This window comes from Benincasa hispida, chromosome 2, assembly GCF_009727055.1.
Source record: "Benincasa hispida cultivar B227 chromosome 2, ASM972705v1, whole genome shotgun sequence".
Taxonomy (NCBI): Eukaryota; Viridiplantae; Streptophyta; class Magnoliopsida; order Cucurbitales; family Cucurbitaceae; genus Benincasa; species Benincasa hispida.
Genome location: NC_052350.1, coordinates 6,910,670 through 6,930,574, shown reverse-complemented (window position 1 = coordinate 6,930,574; position 19,905 = coordinate 6,910,670). Strand labels below are relative to the sequence as shown.

Below are 19,905 nucleotides of genomic sequence, written 5' to 3'. Positions count from 1 at the left end.
TGAAACTATTATCAAACATTTGAAATCAATTATATATAGAGAGAAGGAAAAGTTGAGGTATAATTTTATATTAAATAATAGTTGTTTAGTCATTAAATAACATAGTAGGTATGCGTTTGAGTGTTAGGGATTTTCATGCGCTATGTGGATGTAAGGTTTACCTTGGCCCTTCGGTAACATATATAAGGAAATAATGATTTGTCGTGGCAGATTTATTTTATTAACGAATTTTCATGGGGCTGATTTTAGTAACTACTCGATTCAACTACAAACTTAATTAAGCTTCTAAAAAAATTTTAATTTTAATTTATCTTCTCACTACTACAATTTCAAATTTTAAAAGTTTCAATATGCTTTCTATATATTCCTTCGTCAAGTTTCAATATTACAAATTTAGTATCAAAATAAGTATAACTCATTTGACATATTCCCATTGTACTAAAAAAAGTATAAAATTAATCTATAAATTTTGATATTTCTAAAATCTCAATAATCTATTTGATACATGATTTAGAGTTTAAAATTCTACTACACAAAATTTAAATTTACATCTAATAGATTAATTAACTTTAGAAATGTAAATAAGTTGTTAGATAGACGTATAATTGAAGGTTAAAACCTATTAAAGATGCTTTTGAACGTCTAATGACCACATTATACAAATCTTAAAGAGCACTCGTCCTGAAGTGATGATATTATATATATATATATATACACGTATATGAATTTTTTTATTAATATAAAAAATGCAATCTTATCTTTCATCTAAAGTTGAATCTTTGGTGGGGTTTTTTTCTAAATCTATTAACGCATATTTTATAGTTCCTACTTTCAATTTTTTATTTAAATGTTTTAATATATGTAATCTAAAATAAGTTTATCGAACAATATAGTACTCGAGCGAACTCTATTACTTGATCCTTTCGAAAGTTTTTTTTTCTACAAAAGCACAAGGAGAAAAAAAAAAACAGAAGGAAAATGGGGGTTTAACCGTTGGGAGGATTTAGGTACAACGTCTCAATCACTCACTTTCCCTGGGCAACCAATCCATTTTCGAAGCGATCAAAGTTCCGATTAAAAAAACTTGCAAAACTCCGTTTTAAAAAATTAGTTTAATTTCACTGCACAGATCAGAGAGAGAAGAAGACTTTGATCAGATTCCTTCCTTCAAAACCCTCTCCCCATTCTCTCCCTTCCTTCCTTCCGGATGCCAAATCTCTCCTCCTCTTCTTTCATGGGCGTCCCCTTCGCCCCATCTTCTTCTTCTTCCTTGTATGGACGGCGTCGCCGCCGACTCTTCTGATTCCTCCTCCAACTCTAAACTACATCATGATTCGCCGTCCACGCCGCCGCAAGCGGCCCATGATTATTACTATTCCGATTCCGGACTCGCTAGTGTTCCCCTCACGGAGGCTCCAATTCTCCTGCTAATTAAATTCCACAGAGCACTTCGATTGGAGCTCGCGGATTTACGGCGCGTGACGTTGGCGGCGGCGGAGAGTGGCGGTTACGATGGCGAGTTTGTGTCGGGATTGATTCGGAGAGTTGAGTTTCTCAAACTTGCTTATAAGTATCATTGCGCTGCTGAGGATGAGGTAACTGATTCCTTCGGTTGTATTTGACATCTGTATGAATGAAACGACGCCGCTTTATTATTCACAAACAAAAAATGTAAATGGTAAAAATTACCCCTTGCCATTATAAATTAAATCCTCAAAATTATATTATTATTAAAATTGGATTAAATTGGACCTTCAAACTTAATAACTATATAAATTGTAACATTTATATAAGTTTAAAAACAATTACATTATCGTTTTGATTTTTTTAAAAAAAATTAGTACAAATATTGTGAGCAAAAAAAATGTATGCAAATTATGTGGCTATTTAAGTTGGTTTTGGCTAGTTTTATGAATTCATCGAGTTGACTTTTTAGCAGGACGTGAGAAAATGGAGGAATCATTCATTTGCATTTTTTTTTCCTTATATATAAAAAGATTGGTCTAAATTTTAGCGCAGATACAGTTGAAATGTCTAGTGAAGGAACTTAAAAAGGAATAATTATTTTAATTAATGGGGAGTTGTTTTGCAATTATGTAAGAAAAACGTATTAATTAGTGTGAGTTAGTATGCTAATAATGTGGACATATAATGGAGCCACGTGGAAGTTGGAACAATGAAATGCGTGGAAGAAGATTAACACCATGTTTGATAATTATTTGGTTTTGGTTTTTTTTTATAAAAAATTTAAATCTATTTCATCAACATTTCTTACAATGATTTACCTCATTTTTAAGTACGAATTCTCACTCAAATTTCAAAAATAAAAACAATATTTTGAAAGCTACATTTTTTTAATTTTCAAATTTTGACTTGATTTTTTAAATTATTGGTGAAAAATTGATTAAAAAAGGAAGAAATTTGAAGGAGAAAGTAGTACCTGTAAATTTAATTTTTAAAAACAAAATGATTATCAAATGGAGTCTAAGTGATAAAAATATTAATAAAAGTTTAATGGTTACTTATTTAAAATTTTAGTTGGTTAAAAACTACAATAATAGGAAATTCAAAGTGTCATTTTTCTTTGTAAATTTTTTCTTTAAAAATTATAAAACTATGCAATTTTTTTTTGAATAAATTGCATAATTAGTTATAAAATTATGAGACTAATATTATCATAGCCCAATTCGAATAACACATATACTTTTGATTGAAGAGTTTAGAGATTCGAATCTCTACCGACTTAACTCAAAAAAAAAAAAAAAAAAAACATTAGGATCAAAATGTTCTTTATATAAAAAAATTTCAATTATTTTGTTTTAAAACTATTAATTTGTAATTTTCACATAGTATATAACGTTTCTAAATGTTTATAAGATTTCTAAATGCATGAATTAATATGCGCGAATCAAAAGGATAATAATATTTTTCATTAATTGGAGTGGTCTTTCATTTTCTCATTTGACTCTATTTTTTTAATAATATTATTGATTAAATGGTCTAAATTGATTTAATTATGAAAATTTACCATTTAAATCGATAAATTATGAATTTTAATCTATATACTCTCAATTTAAAATATAAATTGCCCAAAAATTTAACAAGCTTCTTTAATTTTCTAAAAAGTATAGAGTAAAAAAAATATTTATTAAAACAATATTTTTAGTCTGGTTAGATAACCATTTAGCTTTTAATTTTCTTTTAATTTTAAACTAGAAATTAAAATATATAATATTTTACTTATGAATTATTTTATCTTGCTATCTCTACTCAATATATGTTTTTCAAACTACTTCCTGAAAAAAAAAAATCTTAAACCTGTTTTTTATATTTTCAAAATTGAAAATTTTAAAAATCATATAGCAAAAAATGGTAACAAGAAAACAAAATGATTTTCAAACAAAAATTAGTTATCAACGTTTATGCTATTGTATATTGGAGGGATTTATATCTTTAATAACATTTAGATAAAAATTAAAAGAATGTATATTCTCATTATTATTTTATTATTAATCATTACAGATTATAATAGAATTTTATTCTGTAAAAGATTAAGATATACAAAAAATAAAAAACGGTGATTAAACAATTGAAAGTAATAATCAGTGTTTTTTACATTATTAAATAATTAACATTTTTTATCGATGAAAAATTCATTTTCGTAGAGAAATATAATTGTAGATTATTGTCATTAAAGATCTATATAGATTCCATGCTATGAAATTTTTTCCATACTACATTCATTCTTTTGCTTGCCCATTAAAAAATCATGTAAGAATTATGAAGTATTGATAGTAATATATCATCTAGAGATGCGTCAATATTAAATGGAAGGGAGTATAATATTCCCATAATATTAGCAATTTCATTCAAGCTATAACTTACCCTCTAAGAAGCACAGACATAGATACAGTTACATTGATACAGATACATACAACGATACGTTAATTCTAAAAAATTAAGATACAGATACGTTGAAAATATATATATATATATAATAAATATATATATATATATATATATATTATTAAATGTCTAATTAATTGCTATAATACATATTTTAAGTTAAATTATAATAGATTCAAGAAGAGAGTGAAAACTTGAAAAAAGATCCAGTAACATCGAATGATTGTTAAGTGACTAGAGTAGACGGTAGGAAAGAAGTAGAAAATGGAGATTGAATAATGAAGTTGAGGATAAAGGAGGTGTGAATCATGATTTAAATAGTGAGAGATAAGGGAAGAATAAAGATTTAATTAAGTTTCGGGTTTTTTTTAATTTTTTTTAATTTTTATTTTTTATGTTTTATCATTTTTAATTTTTATTGTTTTGGATTGCTCAATTTAAATGAACTTTTATGTTTGGAAGTAATTTAAAAATTGTTGAAATCACTTTTGTCATTTTTAAAATCACTGTGAAACATGTTTAATTCTTCAAAACTAATTTTAATGATATGAAAATTGCATCTAAAAGTGTAAAATTGAAAATTAAATTAATTTTGAGTAATTAAAATTGTGTTTTTGAGTGATTTTAAAAAAGAAAAAAGTGATTTTTGATGATTTTAAAATTACTCCTAAACATGCACTAAAATAAAATGGGTTATAGGTTAGGCTTTTTAAATGGTTGGGCTTAAATTTGAAACAAAAAATTAATTCACGTATCCCCTTCGCGTATCTGAAAGCAATACGCGTATTTAAAAATTAAAAAATCAGATACTTCAAATCACGTATCAAATACATATCTGCCACGTATATCCGTATCTAATACCGATTCTCTGTATAATTAGAAATATTTGTACTTCCTAATTTATCCTTAATTGGTATATAACGAAAGTTGGGGACTCAAATTTTCATATCCTTATTTGTCATACTAAAAAAGAGTTAGGGTCGGTAATTATGATGAATAGTACCAGTGCTTAATGAAAACCTGAGGTTACAAATTTGAGAACTTTTATTAACCACCATTACAAATTTGACTCCCATGAGAGAAGATAGAGAAATAGACCTTTTTAAAAATATATATATGTATATATAGGGAGATAACAGTCAAATTCTTAAGGATGATTTGTAGAAGATTCTCAATAATCATAAGTATTATTCAACTCCAATTAATTATTCTAATAGCTTAAAATTGAAGATATTCAAATTTGATGTACAAAAGAACAGAAGAATAGACCAATTTCATTGACAAAATTTAATAGATATGTACTTTACATGTTCCTTTTCAATTAATTTATGGAGCTAGTAAAACCAAAGTTGTGAATCATTATGTGATTTTATATGAAAGCAACATTTTATGACTGTTTAATAACTCTTTATTTTTTTAAATAGTTTATTTACCAACCATTTCTTTATTTAAAGACCTTTTTAGAATTCTTATCAAATTCTTGAAACTTTACAAAAAGTAGTTCTCAAATCATCTTTTCTGCCATTAAAATTTGGCTAAGTTTTCCAAAAAAGGGGAAAATATGATCTAACTTACAACCGATGAAATGATCATTAAATGGCAGGTTGTATTCCCAGCTCTTGATCTACACACAAAAAATGTCATCTCCACATATTATTTGGAGCATGAAAGCTTGGATGGCCTCTTCACTTCCATTTCTGAATACTGTGAAGAAATCAATGGAGAAAACAAAGATATCTCAAAGCCATTTCAAGAACTGGTTTTCTGTTTGGGCACTATTCAAACCACCATTTGCCAGCATATGATCAAAGAAGAAGAACAGGTATTCTAATTCCTCTCTCTTTTATGTTCCAAACTTTAAGACAAAAACCCAAGGCTTAGAAGTCAAATTAAACATAGCTCAATTGGTTAAGGCATGTACCGTCCATCAAGAGGTTCAAATCCTTGAACCTCACATGTTGAAATAAAAAAACCAAGGTCTGCATTGATTCGAAAGAACTCATACTTAGTTTCTAATGTAGTCAGTATTCATCGATACATATACAATGCTTTGCAGGTTTTTCCATTGCTGATGAAGGAATTCTCCGCAAAAGAACAAGCGTCGCTTGTGTGGCAATTCATTTGCAGTGTACCAATGATACTACTGGAGGAGCTTCTGCCATGGATGATGTCTTTTCTTCCATCAGAGCAACAATCAGAAGTCGTAAACTGCCTAAGAGATGTAGTGCCGAACGAGAAACTTCTGCAAGAGGTAGCCTGTGAACCGAGTTTTCGATGTCGCTGCTACCGAAAAGCATCAATAATAACAAAGCTAATATTTCTTTGTGAAGGTGATAATGTCTTGGCTTGGCAGCACTGAGAAACCTTGGAGAGATGTAGAAGCAGAAGATATAAAGTTGCATTCATCTCAGGAAAATGGACAGAGCCCTGTTGATAGCCTCCATCTCTGGCATGGTGCCATTATGAAGGATTTGAAAGAAGTATTGAAATGCCTATTTCAAGTAAAGAGTTTCACTTCAACAGCTCTTTCTAACCTTGATTCCTTGCTTGTCCAAATAAAGTTCTTGGCTGATGTAATTCTTTTTTACCGGTAACTAAAATTGTCTTTCAAGCACTTTCATACTCAATCAGAATCAAACTATTTTTGTATGTTGCTTATGAGGCTTTCTGATTCACAGAAAGGCATCAGAGAAATTCTTTCATCCTGTGTTCAATCAACATTCTGACGTCTGCTTAATCGTCTCTGACCAATCGTTTCTTAGTGATGGTCATATAGAAGGCTTACAGCAGTTGCTGCAGAATGGTGCTCAAGATACCATACCTTTGAGCAATTTTTTGGAAAAATTGTGCTGGGACATGGAGTTGTTTGTCGTACGAGTCAGCAAACAGTTCACTTTTCAAGAAACAAAGGTATGAACTTTTCATTTGTCACTTATTTTTTTTGGGTTTTACAAAAATAATGAACATTGATCAATGGCTTTAATTCAGTTTTGATGCTGCTAACTTGCAGTTATATTGCCTATAAGATTTCAACTTTCCAAAATGAATAAGCTGCAAGCCTTTTAATTGCCTTTTGACTCTTAAAAGCTATTTGTCAGGTGCTTCCAGTGATTAGAAAGAGCTGCAGCCACAAAACACAGCAACAACTCCTGTATATGAGCCTCCGTACCTTGCCACTTGGGCTCTTGAAGTGTATTATTACTTGGTTTTCAGCTCATCTAACTGAGGAAGAATTGAGATCTGTACTTCACACCAAATCACAGGGAGATTTTCGGGTTAACAATGCACTTGTCGCCCTCTTGCATGATTGGTTTCGAATTGGCTACTCGGGAAAAACCTCAGTCGAACAATTTGGACAAGATTTGCAGAAAATTTTCAAGACCAGAAGCTATTTTTTGCATAAAAATGTGGAACAAATGAAGGAAGTTGCTGGAACTTCATCCTCGAGCTTAAATGCTCGATCTTATAAGGGGTCAAACTCTGAGGAAATTGGATTACATTCTACCAACAAGGATAAGAGCTTTGTGTCAAATTCTTCTCCAAGTGTTTCTTGCACTGCTTCAGTATATGGAACATCTTATTCTAGTGGAATCAATCTGCAAATACATTTTCCAGGAACAGTGAAGGTACCGTGTCCTTATACTAAACATCTTTACGAAGAACGCCCACATTCCGCTTTTAGTCAGCCAAAACCAATCGACCTCATTTTCTTCTTCCACAAAGCTCTCAAGAAAGAATTGGATTACTTTGTTCTTGGTTCAGCTAAACTGGTTGAACATGTTGGGATCTTGGCAGAGTTTCAAAGGCGGTTCCAAATGGTGAAATTTTTATATCAGATCCATACAGATGCTGAGGACCAGATTGCTTTTCCAGCTTTGGAGAAGAAGGGAAAGTTTCAAAACATTAGCTACTCTTACACTATTGATCATAAACTGGAAGTACACCAATTCAATAAAATATCCTTCATTCTTAATGAAATGTCTGAATTGCACTCTTCAATTTTTTATGTCAATGCTGATAGGAAAATGTTTTGTCACCGGCAGCTGTGTTTGGAACTCCATGATTTGTGCAAATCTTTGCACAAGTCACTCTCTGACCACGTCGATCGTGAAGAAATTGAGCTTTGGTCCTTGTTCAGAGAATTCTTTACGATCGACGAACAAGAAACGCTTATTGGAGCAATATTTGGTAGAACAAAAGCCGAAATATTGCAAGATATGATACCTTGGCAAATGGCATATTTAAAACCTTCTGATCAACATGACATGATGTCTATGTTCCACAAGGTAACAAGAAATACTATGTTCAATGAATGGTTAAAAGAGTGGTGGGAAGGTTATGACCATGAGCAGGTGGCAGTCGAGGTGAAAACTATTACTCCTCCATTGACTTTAGATCCTTTGGAAATCATCTCAAAATATCTATCCAAGGAAGTAACGGATGTATGTGAAGGAAATCTTTTTGGAAAAACCATCAGCTCAGCACAGAAGGAACATCAGTGTCATGTTACCGATGCCAACAAGACAGAAATGTTCAATTTGAATGATGTAAAAGATTTTGATGACAGCCAACATAATGAAACATTTGAAGAATCTACAAAACTTGTTTCTCATGGGGTTGGCGATAGGGATACCGATGCAACCGCAGAACATGTGACTGAAACAGAACGACCTGAAGAAGGTAAGAAATCAAGCCAACATGATCACCTTCTTACAATTAGTCAAGAAGATCTGGAGGCTGTAATAAGAAGGGTATCAAGAGACTCGTCCTTAGACTCCAAAAGTAAATCCCACTTGATACAGAATTTGCTAATGAGGTTGGTAAGAAGTATTCATTCAACCATAGCATAACTAAATACACCAAGTTCTCCCATGGTCTCAAATTTTATTCAATTTACAATCAGCTTTTATGCTTTTATCTGCTGATGAATTTGACTTCAAGTTCACATTTTTATTTTATTTTGTCTCAGCCGTTGGATTGCAAAGAACCATTCACAATTAGAGACAATAACAGAAAGCCAAGGATTTGCTGGTCAGTATCCATCATATAGGGATTCCTTGAAGAAAGAATTTGGCTGCAAACATTACAAAAGAAACTGCAAGCTTCTAGCTCCGTGTTGCAACCAACTATATACATGCATACATTGTCACGACGAGGCTACCGATCACTCACTGGACAGGTTACACGATCTATATGATCTCGGTCTGCTACTTATATCTTTAAGTAAAGAGGTTCTTACATTCTATCATTTTGACATTCATGTACAGAAAATCCATCACAAAGATGATGTGCATGAACTGCTTGGTAGTTCAGCCAATTGGCAAGACATGTTCAACTCTCTCTTGTGGTAATTTGTCCATGGGAAAATACTTCTGCAAGATCTGCAAACTATTCGACGATTCAAGGTAAGTTTATCTCAATGATACGATTCATTTTGTTCGGTATTATAGATTATTGAAGCTTTTAAGTTTTTGTTGAATAGAGATATCTACCACTGTCCATACTGCAACCTATGTCGAGTCGGGAAGGGATTGGGCATTGACTACTTCCATTGCATGAACTGCAACGCTTGTATGTCTCGGGCACTTTCAGTCCATGTATGCAGAGAGAAGTGCCTTGAAGACAACTGCCCTATTTGCCATGAATACATCTTCACTTCCACCCTTCCAGTCAAGTCCCTTCCATGTGGCCATTTGATGCATTCAGCATGTTTCCAGGTAGGTTTTCTTGTTCTATCGAACAGTTAAATGTTGCACGATGAAACGTATAATAATCTTGCTCTAACGACATTCTGCTGCACTTAGGAATACACCTACACTCATTATACCTGCCCTATCTGTAGCAAGTCGCTGGGAGACATGCAGGTTGGTTATAAGCTACAGCTTAGGAAGTTTTGTAAATAAATGGTCAACTGTTTGGTTATGTTAGCTTAATTACACTGTCATGCAGGTGTACTTTGAGATGTTGGACGCATTGTTGGCTGAAGAGAAAATTCCAGAAGAGTATTCTGGAAAAACTCAGGTTCGTCTTTAATTGATAACTGATACGAATGGGACCTAAAAATTAGCTCTGGAGTTTTCTTTTTCAGTGAATTTCATGCATTTAAACGTTTCCTTAAAACGTGTACTGATAGGTAAATGAAATTGCAGGTCATATTGTGTAATGACTGTGAGAAGCGTGGAACAGCACCATTCCACTGGTTGTACCATAAATGTCCCTGTTGTGGTTCATATAATACTAGGGTTTTGTAATTCCACTGGATTTTGAATAGATCGATTCTTTCCAAGCACATTTATAGAAGGATGAGCTTGTGCTGAGTGAAACAAATTGAATGGAAATAAAACATGGCCTGCTTGTCATGTGCAAACCATCCATAGAGATGGGGTGGAGTTGCAAATTTTTGAAGTACAAATCTATAGCTTTTGTCTCAATGTATAGTCTCTAAAAATGAAGTTTTCCATATATTGACAAAAGTACAAGCATTATGCATTACAAGGACGTTTGTTGAAGGCTGAAGCACATATAAATCATCAATTTGCTTGGATACATAAATCTGAAATAAAGACTTGGCTAGCAATGACAGGCTGCTAACAAGTTTGTTGAGTCATTCATTTTTGCAAGCCCCAAATCTTACACTCATAAGCAGTCACCCAAATCTTACACTCATAAGCAGTCAACTAATATCAATGAAATTGCTTCTAAGTTAATAAATAAAACCTCAAGTTTCGCTATGATTTGTTCTCATCCACTACAGAGGTATGCATCGACTACAACTTGAAATAATTGACGAGATTTATTGTATCAGTAAACAGAGAAGATGTAAGATATTAAATAAATCCAAATAACACCAAATGCAGAATAGGGAACTTGAAGACTGATTCATATTGATTCTTTGAAATTTGGATGACAAAATATTGAGTGTATAACATCCTAAGTGATTTTAATTGGAACTATACAGCACCTAAAACTGCAGAAAAGTAAATGAAGATGAAAAACATCTAGCATTATCTCTAACTAGACTGTCTTAACTGTTCGCTATGTTGGTCTTCTCAACAACTTGACATCTTATGATACAGCTATAACATCCTAGGTAAGATATCACAAAAAATCACCCATTTAGTATTGTTTCTTACCTTCTCTGACAACCTTATCTAAAGGATCAAAACCAAGAAGGAATTCCAGAGGCAGAAACCTGGGTGGTCTATCTAACTTTTGGCTCTCCAATCATCTGGCTCCCTCAATTTAGAAGAAAACCTATCTTACTTACAATATTCTCCTCGAGGACCAGATCTTCTCCAAAAATTCGTTGATTGTATCAGAAAACTCAGAGATTTATGCTATGATCCGATCAAAAATTTTCTTTTGAAACCAATATTACACGCACTGTCTGAATTCTGTGGATGTACATGGCAAGTCTTCCCTATAAACAACTTGCCGAGGCAGAAATCAAATGTAAACCACGTCCCACCAGTATGGCTAATGAAACAGTTCCAATATCGCTAATTTACAGCTTCAAAGAAAAGAACCTGAGGCTGCAAATGTCCTTTTTCGCACATGGTAAGAACATCAGGCCAGCCGCCAATTACCTAGGTATGATGAGCACAGCTTATGTCACATGAAAGGAAGAAGAACCCCCACACCCACACCAAAAGAGGGGGGGGGGGGGGGGGGGGTGCATGGAAGTAGGGGAAGATAAGAACTTACCTTAACAGTTCTATCATCATACTTTAACCAGCATTTCTTCTCGTGACTGTAGGCAAAACAATGATAGTGTTGTCCATAATAGCAAACCTACAAAATTGGACGCACATATCAGAGAACTGAGAACTGAATACTCCATCTTTCGGCAAATCCATAATGAACCAACATGTTTAAAGATGATATACGAACAAACATCTACTCAAGAAGCGCCGGTACATTACTTAAGAAGACAATGTTGATTTCTTAGCAAGACAATGGCTGTGCTTATAGATGATTAATTTAAGGCCTTGCACCAAAATTAGCATCCAAATGTGACCTTACATTAAAACCCCAAAAGGTCATCTGATTCAAGTATTAAGAGTTGTTAGAGCAGATCGTGTCATGCATAATAATAAACTTTTAACCATCTTAAACTGTGAGATAGCTGTGTTTGGTGTATTTAGGATCTCTGAAGATGCTAGATTATTGTTTTTTGTGGGCAAAATATGCTTGATGAAAAACAAAATATAGATAAACGAGTTACAAATAATATTACTAGTTTAGACAAAGTAAGAAAGTGTGGCAAAGTTGGAATATCATTGAATTATTCCTCACTTTCTTATTTTTAGAATAGTACAAAGCCCTAAGTTAAATAGAATGCAGACCTAATCACATAGAATGAAAGAATCCTACAAAAATAATTACATTATCATTAGAGCTAATAAAATCAAATATTAAGGCATAAATCAACATAAAGAATAATAATAAAATTCAATTGCATCAAATTTGAGCAGAATCCATGCTCACCTCAACAGGAAAGTAGTAAACAGACAAGGGAAAAACTGGTAACAAAAATCATCATGAATATCCTCATTAAAAAAAGAAGAAGAAGAAGAAGCCCGGGTGTTCCAAATGTTCATGAATGCCTAGAATTACTCGAAACCATGGTTGACATGTTTTAAATATCAATGACTATTAGGTATCCTCAAAATCCACGGTCATGATGCATAAGGAATTAAATTCCATACCCATGAAAATTCGCCAAACCACTCAACGAAATAACCTCCCAGTAAAACAATTTTGACATGTTAAAATAAGCTCCAACCTAAGAGTACATACACATATAAATTAAGAAAGAATAGTACATACCACTGATACCAAATTATGAGTATTCTTTGGATCTAGACCCCGATAAAGAACACTGATATCTATCTCAGTACTCAGAGCAGCTAATGTCGCCGTTATGTCATCAGCGCTCTCACAAGTGTTCTGCCAGCCCAAGACTACAATGACAAAATTATATACAGGTAAAACATCATGAATAAGGAATGACGGGTAATGGGAGGGAGGGAAGCAGGGTGAGTAGGAGTCGGATGAAAATTATTTAGAATACCTGTTGTAAACACATGTGGTGGTGCAGAGAGAAAGTGATGAATGTAATTGAGCTTTCCACAACCACCAACATCCAAATCACAAGCTAGCTGATGATTCATTTCAACAACATTTAGAAGTTCATCAAAGGAGCTTTCTGTGCACATAACCTGGATAGTGAAGAAAATTGAATAAGAGGAATACTAGAAAAGAATACTGTCCTTAAAACTACGATCTTCAACACAAGGGAAAGGCGGATTCTACTACCTTCATTGTTCGAAGGGCACTGGCATTTATATTGTGAAAGAAGGAAGTGTACTTCAGATGTCTAGATTCCAGGCCACAACTATAGCAATTCATTCGTTCAAAAATGTCCATGCCAAAGATGGAATGTACCAAACAAGTGTCACTTGCACAGTCCCACGACCCCATGCAATTGCTTTCTACTGATTCTGTATCAGAAATGCTTGAACTAGGAGTCAATGACTGGTGTAAGCAATCAAATATGACTGCTAGCACTTCAGACGCATCATTCATCTGGCCCTAAATAAGCACCAAAAATTAGTGGTAGATTTGCTCATAATTACTGCAAGAAGTTAAGTAGAGTAGAATCACTTTCTTCATTTTAAGTGGTAGGCATCAAAAACCAGGGACAGAGGTATGCAAAACTACCTCTTGGAAAAAATTACTATCTGGACAAAGAGTGCTTAGTGCTATTCTCAAAGAAGTGGGGGCAACTGCTTCTCTTCTAGCATCTGCCGATGCCATGCTCAAGGCAGTGAAGATTTCATATAATGCACAGACAACACAGGGATCCCCAACATGAACATGCTCAGTCATAGATCTTCTCAGGAACTCTTCTCGAAACCGTCTTAAATGCCATAAGGACTGAGAATAAGACAACACTTTAGACTCAATATGCAGAAAGCAGAACAAAGAACTAGCAAACTGCAAACTGAAGTATAACCTTCTTCTGTCATGCACTCACCTGAATAATCACATTCAGGAAGCAATTATATTCACCAACTTCATTCTTAAGTCCTGTACCATAAATATCTGCTCCCTGCACATTGTCTACATTGAATTCATTTGATGCAAGATCACTACTATCTACTTCACCGCAACTGATCAATGGTGTCTTGGAACTTGAAATCGAGGGCAATTTCTGCTGTTCTTGAAATGCATCTGAGAAAACATTAGAAATACAGTTAGATAATATTGTAACTACTATACAGAAAAGGAAACAGAAACAAGAGCCCATAAATGCAGGAAACCTCTAGAAATCTATTGATTCATCCAGGTCAAAGCAGATTAAAAATTGACATAAAAAAGTACATTACCTTATATGGCTTTATTTAGTTATTACAAATTTATAATGCGACATTTCGAGACAATCATATCCTGAATCCAATGAACTATATAAAATCATATAGAATCATGAGACGGAAACTAAAAGATTGCTAAAAACAAAATACAAAAAACAAGAAGGAAAAAACATGGTTCCATCTCATCAAAACATGTTTGACAGCCAATGGAGCTCTATTACATACAAAAACATATGAGCAAATCTATGGGCAAAAATTGTCAACAAAAAAAAAAAACAATAATAATAATAAAGCATCCCGTAAAAGAAATGTGCCTTTTTTTTAACAATTTTCCCTGCCAAATACAGATTAACCAAATTAAAACCATAAGAGTGCATCTAAAAGCAAAAACAGAAAAGACACGAGGGGAACCTAACCAAGGCTCTGGCGTACAGCCTTCTTAAGGTCAGCTTGAAATCTTTCCTCATCATCCTCTGCATGTTGTTGTCTCAAAGTCTTTGTACTATTATCTTCAAAAAGTGGATGAACTGATTGAATCAGAGCACACGATAATGTAAGTCCAGTCTAAAATGAACATTGATTTCACGTTGCAGATTTAGATTTGCATAGGCATGAAATTGGTTGAGTTATAAATGGAAAAATTAAATATTTAATACGTTCAATATCTTCAACGAGTGAACAAGAGAATACAACTTATACAAATATATCATGGAAGGTGTAATTGACTATAGACCTGAATGAAAGAATTTTTTATTTAATCGACGAAATTTGTTTTGGGGAAAAAACTCCTACCAATTAGAATCCTATGTCTTCCATTCCAAATTAGACCTTCATAGGAATAACCTATATCTTTCTTTCCAAATGAGTTCCTAAGGGGAATAACCTATACCTTTTGTTCCAAATAGACCTTAAAGGGAAAAAAAATACAAGAGAAAACAGAACATTCTAACTTGTGGCCTTTGGTCAGTGAAACCGAATTTTGATTATTAACAGTTTCTACTTCCACACCCAGATTAGTCTGCATCAATCATTTAAAAGAAATAAAATCCAAGATGTCCATCATTCACCGTCCCCATTTATCAATGAGTTGAATATAAATATTGAACTTCAAAATAGAATATGCACTCACCACTATCTACTAGGAGATTGTCATGATGCCTAACTTGCTCATTCAATTGGTTGTCAAAGGCTACATTTTTCTTATCAGATTGTGAAGGTTGATATCCATCTACCGGTTTCATTGAAACCTTATGTCGTCTGCCTCTCCTCCCCTTCCTCCTATCAGAAGATGGCAGGCTATTCCCTGGAATTTCTACATTGGATGCACCTGCTGAAGAAAAAGAGAATCCAACACTAAGAACCACAGCATCTTGCTTCCAAGTAACTTTCCATCAACGCATATCACTAATCATATCATCACCTGAAGAAGCATTCGCCGTTGCAGGACAATTCCTAGACAAGTCAGGAATCGATTCATTTTCTGCCAATTGATCCTAAAATAGCAATTTATAAGCTCCTCTTAATTATTTTATCAATTCTGTACTTTGGGTACATGCAGAACTAGGAAGGTTCATAATTCATTTAAATAACCAAAAGGAGAAGAATGACAAAGAAAAGAACATTTACCACCATAGAAGGCTTTAAATGCTCATCAGCACCCTCAACACTGGCAACATTCTTCTGTAGATTTGTTTGTGCAGATTTCTTTTGTAGTTCAGCCAGATGCTTTTGTTTAGCCTCATTCTCAATTCGTCTTTGATACTCCAAAGTCTCTTCTAGCTTTCTTTCATCTGCTTCCAGCTCAATTTTGCGTCTTATCTCTTCCTCCTGTAGCCTTAAAGCATCCGAATTCTCAATAACAGCAATGCCCACCTCTGCCGCATCACCATCAGGAGGAACTTGAAAAGGACTGCAACAATGTATTGACCAAACATCCACCAATAACAGAAAATTAGCTAGAAGACTACAGACCTACATGATTTTATTACAAAACAAATGCACAGAAGTGATTAAGAGTTCCCAGAAAGTGGGGAAGTCAACAATAACACTTACCCTCCATCGATAGCCTCATCATGAAGCAAATCCTGCTCAAGAACACTGACCACCTGAAGAATTAAAATTATTAAAATAGCACAAGTCACCAAGAACAACTAAGTTGCAGAAACAACAAAATCAAGGTGGTAAAATGACAGACAACCTTAGAGTCCTTGGCTTTCCTAAACTCCTTGCTCCTTTTCTTTTCCTTCGGCTTTTCATGTGCATGTCTCGGGTTATCACCTCCACTTTTGATACCCTTTTTTGAATCTCGTGCCAGTTCAGCTAAAAATGCTTCTCTTGCAGCATCAGACTTCTTCGTGACATCCTTTTCAGCCAAATCTTCTAAATGTGTCTGCATGTTATAGTTTGATATTTGAATCCATCATTTTGGTCCCAAAAAGCTTAAGAAATATTGGTCAATATTAACCTATTTGATACAGACCCTCAAGTATGAGTTCACAAGAGGCAACAATATTGATTGATAATCATGTGCTGAAACAGACTCGAGCTTAAGTTCCAACTGTTGCATTCCAGTAACATTTCGCATGATGCGTCCATCAATTTTGCTAATCTGCATGATCAATAAAATGAGCAAACAGCTAATTTCTCAAAATTTCATAGTTAAAGCATCCATAATGATAAATAAACCTCAATAGATAGTTGTTCCTTCTGTCTCTTTACTGCAACTTCTATACAAGTATCAACTTGATGCAAATTAGCCCTCCAACCTTCATCTTCACCAGATTCCAGATCATATAACTGTGAAGGCACACTGGCAAAAGTCTCCCCATATCCAAGCTGATTAACATTCAAAGCTTCAGCTTCTTTCAAAACATTAGTTAAAGCATCTAACTCAAACCTACTGCCGATATACATGGCGTCATTTTCAGCCTCGATAAGCTCCTCTCTTCGTTTCCTTAGCACTGACTCATAACTCTTGGGGATAGATTCAGTTATAGCTTCCCTCTTCTTGCCCTCTTCAAGGCAGAGATCCTCCACTGACTGCAGTGCTTCCTCATAGTTCAAATGCTCACATTTTCTCTCACAAAGGCTTTGCAGTTGGTAAAATTCCTTCTCAAGAGTTTGAAAAATTTCCATTCGTCGCTGTGTCTTTTCTTCCTTGGTCTGTGCCCATGATGCTAACTGTTCCCCACTAGAGGGACCTGCGTATATCCAGGATAGAAAAGGATCAACGTCAGAATGACCCTCATTTGCAGGAGGCATCTGATCTGTGGTTGCAATCTGATCACTGGCATGGATGTCAAATGATAGCAAACACTCATTGAGGAGGAGAAGTGACGCATCTCCATTGAGAACAATTTTCTCTTCAACATCAATAGCTTGTTTGTCAATTTTCGAATCTTCAATTTGATCGGTAGTTCTATCGGAGTATCTACCTACACCACAAGACTGAGATAATTCTTGCAAAAACTTGAGGATTTTCCTAAGCTGAGAAGTGCCTAGAAAGCAAATACACTGTGGAGTTTGGTCCAGACCTTGCTTTAGAAGATGAGATCCAGAAACAAGACTATGTAACTCATCCATTGTAAATTGTATAACCTTGTTTAGATGGCTTGCAGCAAGATATTTATGTTTAATAAGTAACTCAAATAAAGCTTGAATTTTCTCAAGAAGCTTTGCACGCTCAGAGTCATCAGATACTGGAAAACTATCAGGTACTGGATACCCACTGTTGCTAATTTTTTCATAAAGATTGAATTCATTTAAACTATTCACATAATCATGCTTCTCTGAAGAAGAAACCCATGCATCTTTGAAACACTCATCACATTCTGAATGATGTTGTGCTGCTCCAACCAACTCGGAATCACATTTTGTTTGATCTGTGAGCATTTTGACTGTAGCTGAAACATCCAGAGGTTTCCAAGAGCAATTAAGAAGCATTTCACTCCAATCATTATCAACATTATGTGGCAAAATAGATTGCATTTTCGGCAAAAGGCTGCCTAAGTGCTCCTGAACCACGTGGTGCATATGGGATTCCGAATCCACAAATTTCTTATCACATCTGCAGCAAACCCAAAATTTCCATGTTTTATTGGTGTCATAGAATGACAAAGCTTCTGAAATAATTTCATTTGCCGAGGCATCCTTTGAAGAATTAAAATGAGTCTCAAGATCACTAATCTTGATCTTAAGAAAATTTTTCTTTGATTCTGTACTCATGGAATTCCAAAAGGAACGAACCCAATTCTTTCTTTCAGCTGAAGAGTCAAGTTTACGCACATTGCCATGTTTCCGTCGCTCAGCAACTCTTGTACCAGACCCTGAAGAGGCATCCGAGATCCGATCAGCTTTACCTCCTTCGTTCTGCATTTGAGGCGCCTCAGACTTCTGTTGCAACAACCTTGCAGCAGCAACTCGAACTTCAATCTCCTTCCTTCGCTCTTCAGGCGTTTTAGTTGCTTTTTTTATTTCGTTTGCCCTTCTAGCCTGAACCATCCTCACCTCCATTGGGTCCTCTGTCACTCTTCTAATTGGAATCAATAACTTTTCCTCCCCGTTACCCAAGTTCTTCATCCAAGAAGATATCGAGTATATATTTGATTTTTGAATTAACTGCCTCAATTCAGTCTGAACGTGTGCAATTCGTGCTTCTGCAGTAGGTATTTTCTGATTCTGTTCTTCTTGCAAGCTTTCTTTCGCAGGATCGATTGGATTTTCAATTACGAGGGCCCGCTCACACGCTTGCATCACCTCTTCGTACTCCTTTGCATCATTTGCAGCCTCGTAAAGCAAATTTGCATAGAAATGAGCAAACTCAATCGAGTTTGGTGAGAGCTGGACTGCTTTACGAGCAGACTCAATCGCATTCTTCAAATTCCGCTGCTTTGCATTTGGGTCATCAATAATCGACGCTACTTTCACAAAAAGAGTACCCTGAACCCGATGAATCAGTGCAGAGTGAACGGAGTTCTCATTTCTTGAATTCAACTCCTTCATAAGCCTAAGTGCCTTAGTGTGGTTCCCGCGTCGAAGCGCAGTAAGTGCCTTCTCGCATTCAAGTTTAATTGCAGAGTAGGACAGGCCATCCGATTCCTTGAAAACCACCGGCTGGATCCTACTTTGGTTCTGACTACTAGATGTTGAACTCTTTCCGGCAGCGCTCGCTTCACTTGGACCATCAACGGCGACTACTTGACCCACCGGAGATTGTTTAGAACGCGGATCAGTGTTTTTCTTCTTGCGAGCCATCCAGAAACTCTACACCAATCCAATTTACATGCATTATTGGAAAGACTATATGACCCTTACATCAAGAATTAACGAGAATGAGTAAAAGAAACTTACTCTCAGATTAAATGGATATAGGGAGAAGATACAGTCTTCGACCTAAGGATTCCGGTGGCGGTTAATGATGAAAGATTGCCGTCGCCGGAGAAGAAGATGAATTAGGAGGGGAATGAAGTAGAGTGGTCTCTCTCCTTGAAAGGTGAAGGAGGAGTGGGAGAGAGATATCGAAGAGAGAGAGCAAAAAAGCAATTGTAATGAACGGGGATTAAGCAGAGAAATCTGTGGGGAACTGGGATTAAGATTAAACCCCTCAATTAAGACTTAATTAGTC

The 19,905-nt window shown here is 34.7% G+C and overlaps 2 protein-coding genes across 6 annotated transcripts; one reads left to right on the top strand and one right to left on the bottom strand.

Moving 5' to 3' along the window:
• Positions 1-1,039: 1,039 nt before the first annotated feature.
• LOC120072340 (zinc finger protein BRUTUS-like At1g74770) lies at positions 1,040-10,630 on the top strand. The gene is made up of 12 exons (XM_039024815.1): positions 1,040-1,595; positions 5,510-5,728; positions 5,963-6,157; positions 6,237-6,496; positions 6,585-6,816; positions 7,005-8,722; positions 8,876-9,085; positions 9,174-9,311; positions 9,389-9,623; positions 9,711-9,770; positions 9,856-9,927; positions 10,056-10,630. The coding sequence occupies exons 1-12, from the start codon at positions 1,275-1,277 to the stop codon at positions 10,155-10,157; spliced, it is 3,762 nt and encodes a 1,253-aa protein (XP_038880743.1). The 5' UTR covers positions 1,040-1,274; the 3' UTR covers positions 10,158-10,630.
• Positions 10,631-10,765: 135 nt separating this feature from the next.
• On the bottom strand, positions 10,766-19,840 carry LOC120072339. Of its 5 annotated transcripts, none has more exons than XM_039024810.1 (16): positions 19,632-19,837; positions 16,968-19,544; positions 16,762-16,890; positions 16,480-16,671; positions 16,335-16,387; positions 15,909-16,191; positions 15,703-15,775; positions 15,412-15,612; positions 14,699-14,809; positions 13,946-14,142; positions 13,630-13,845; positions 13,225-13,500; positions 12,980-13,127; positions 12,736-12,869; positions 11,611-11,697; positions 10,766-11,492 (listed from the first exon to the last, which is right to left on the bottom strand). In XM_039024810.1, the coding sequence occupies exons 2-16, from the start codon at positions 19,533-19,535 to the stop codon at positions 11,406-11,408; spliced, it is 4,755 nt and encodes a 1,584-aa protein (XP_038880738.1). In that variant the 5' UTR covers positions 19,536-19,544; positions 19,632-19,837; the 3' UTR covers positions 10,766-11,405. The 5 variants fall into 5 exon arrangements, with proteins under 5 accessions (XP_038880738.1, XP_038880741.1, XP_038880740.1 ...); XM_039024813.1 differs by having other exon boundaries at positions 14,699-14,791; XM_039024812.1 differs by having other exon boundaries at positions 15,412-15,609.
• Positions 19,841-19,905: the final 65 nt, after the last annotated feature.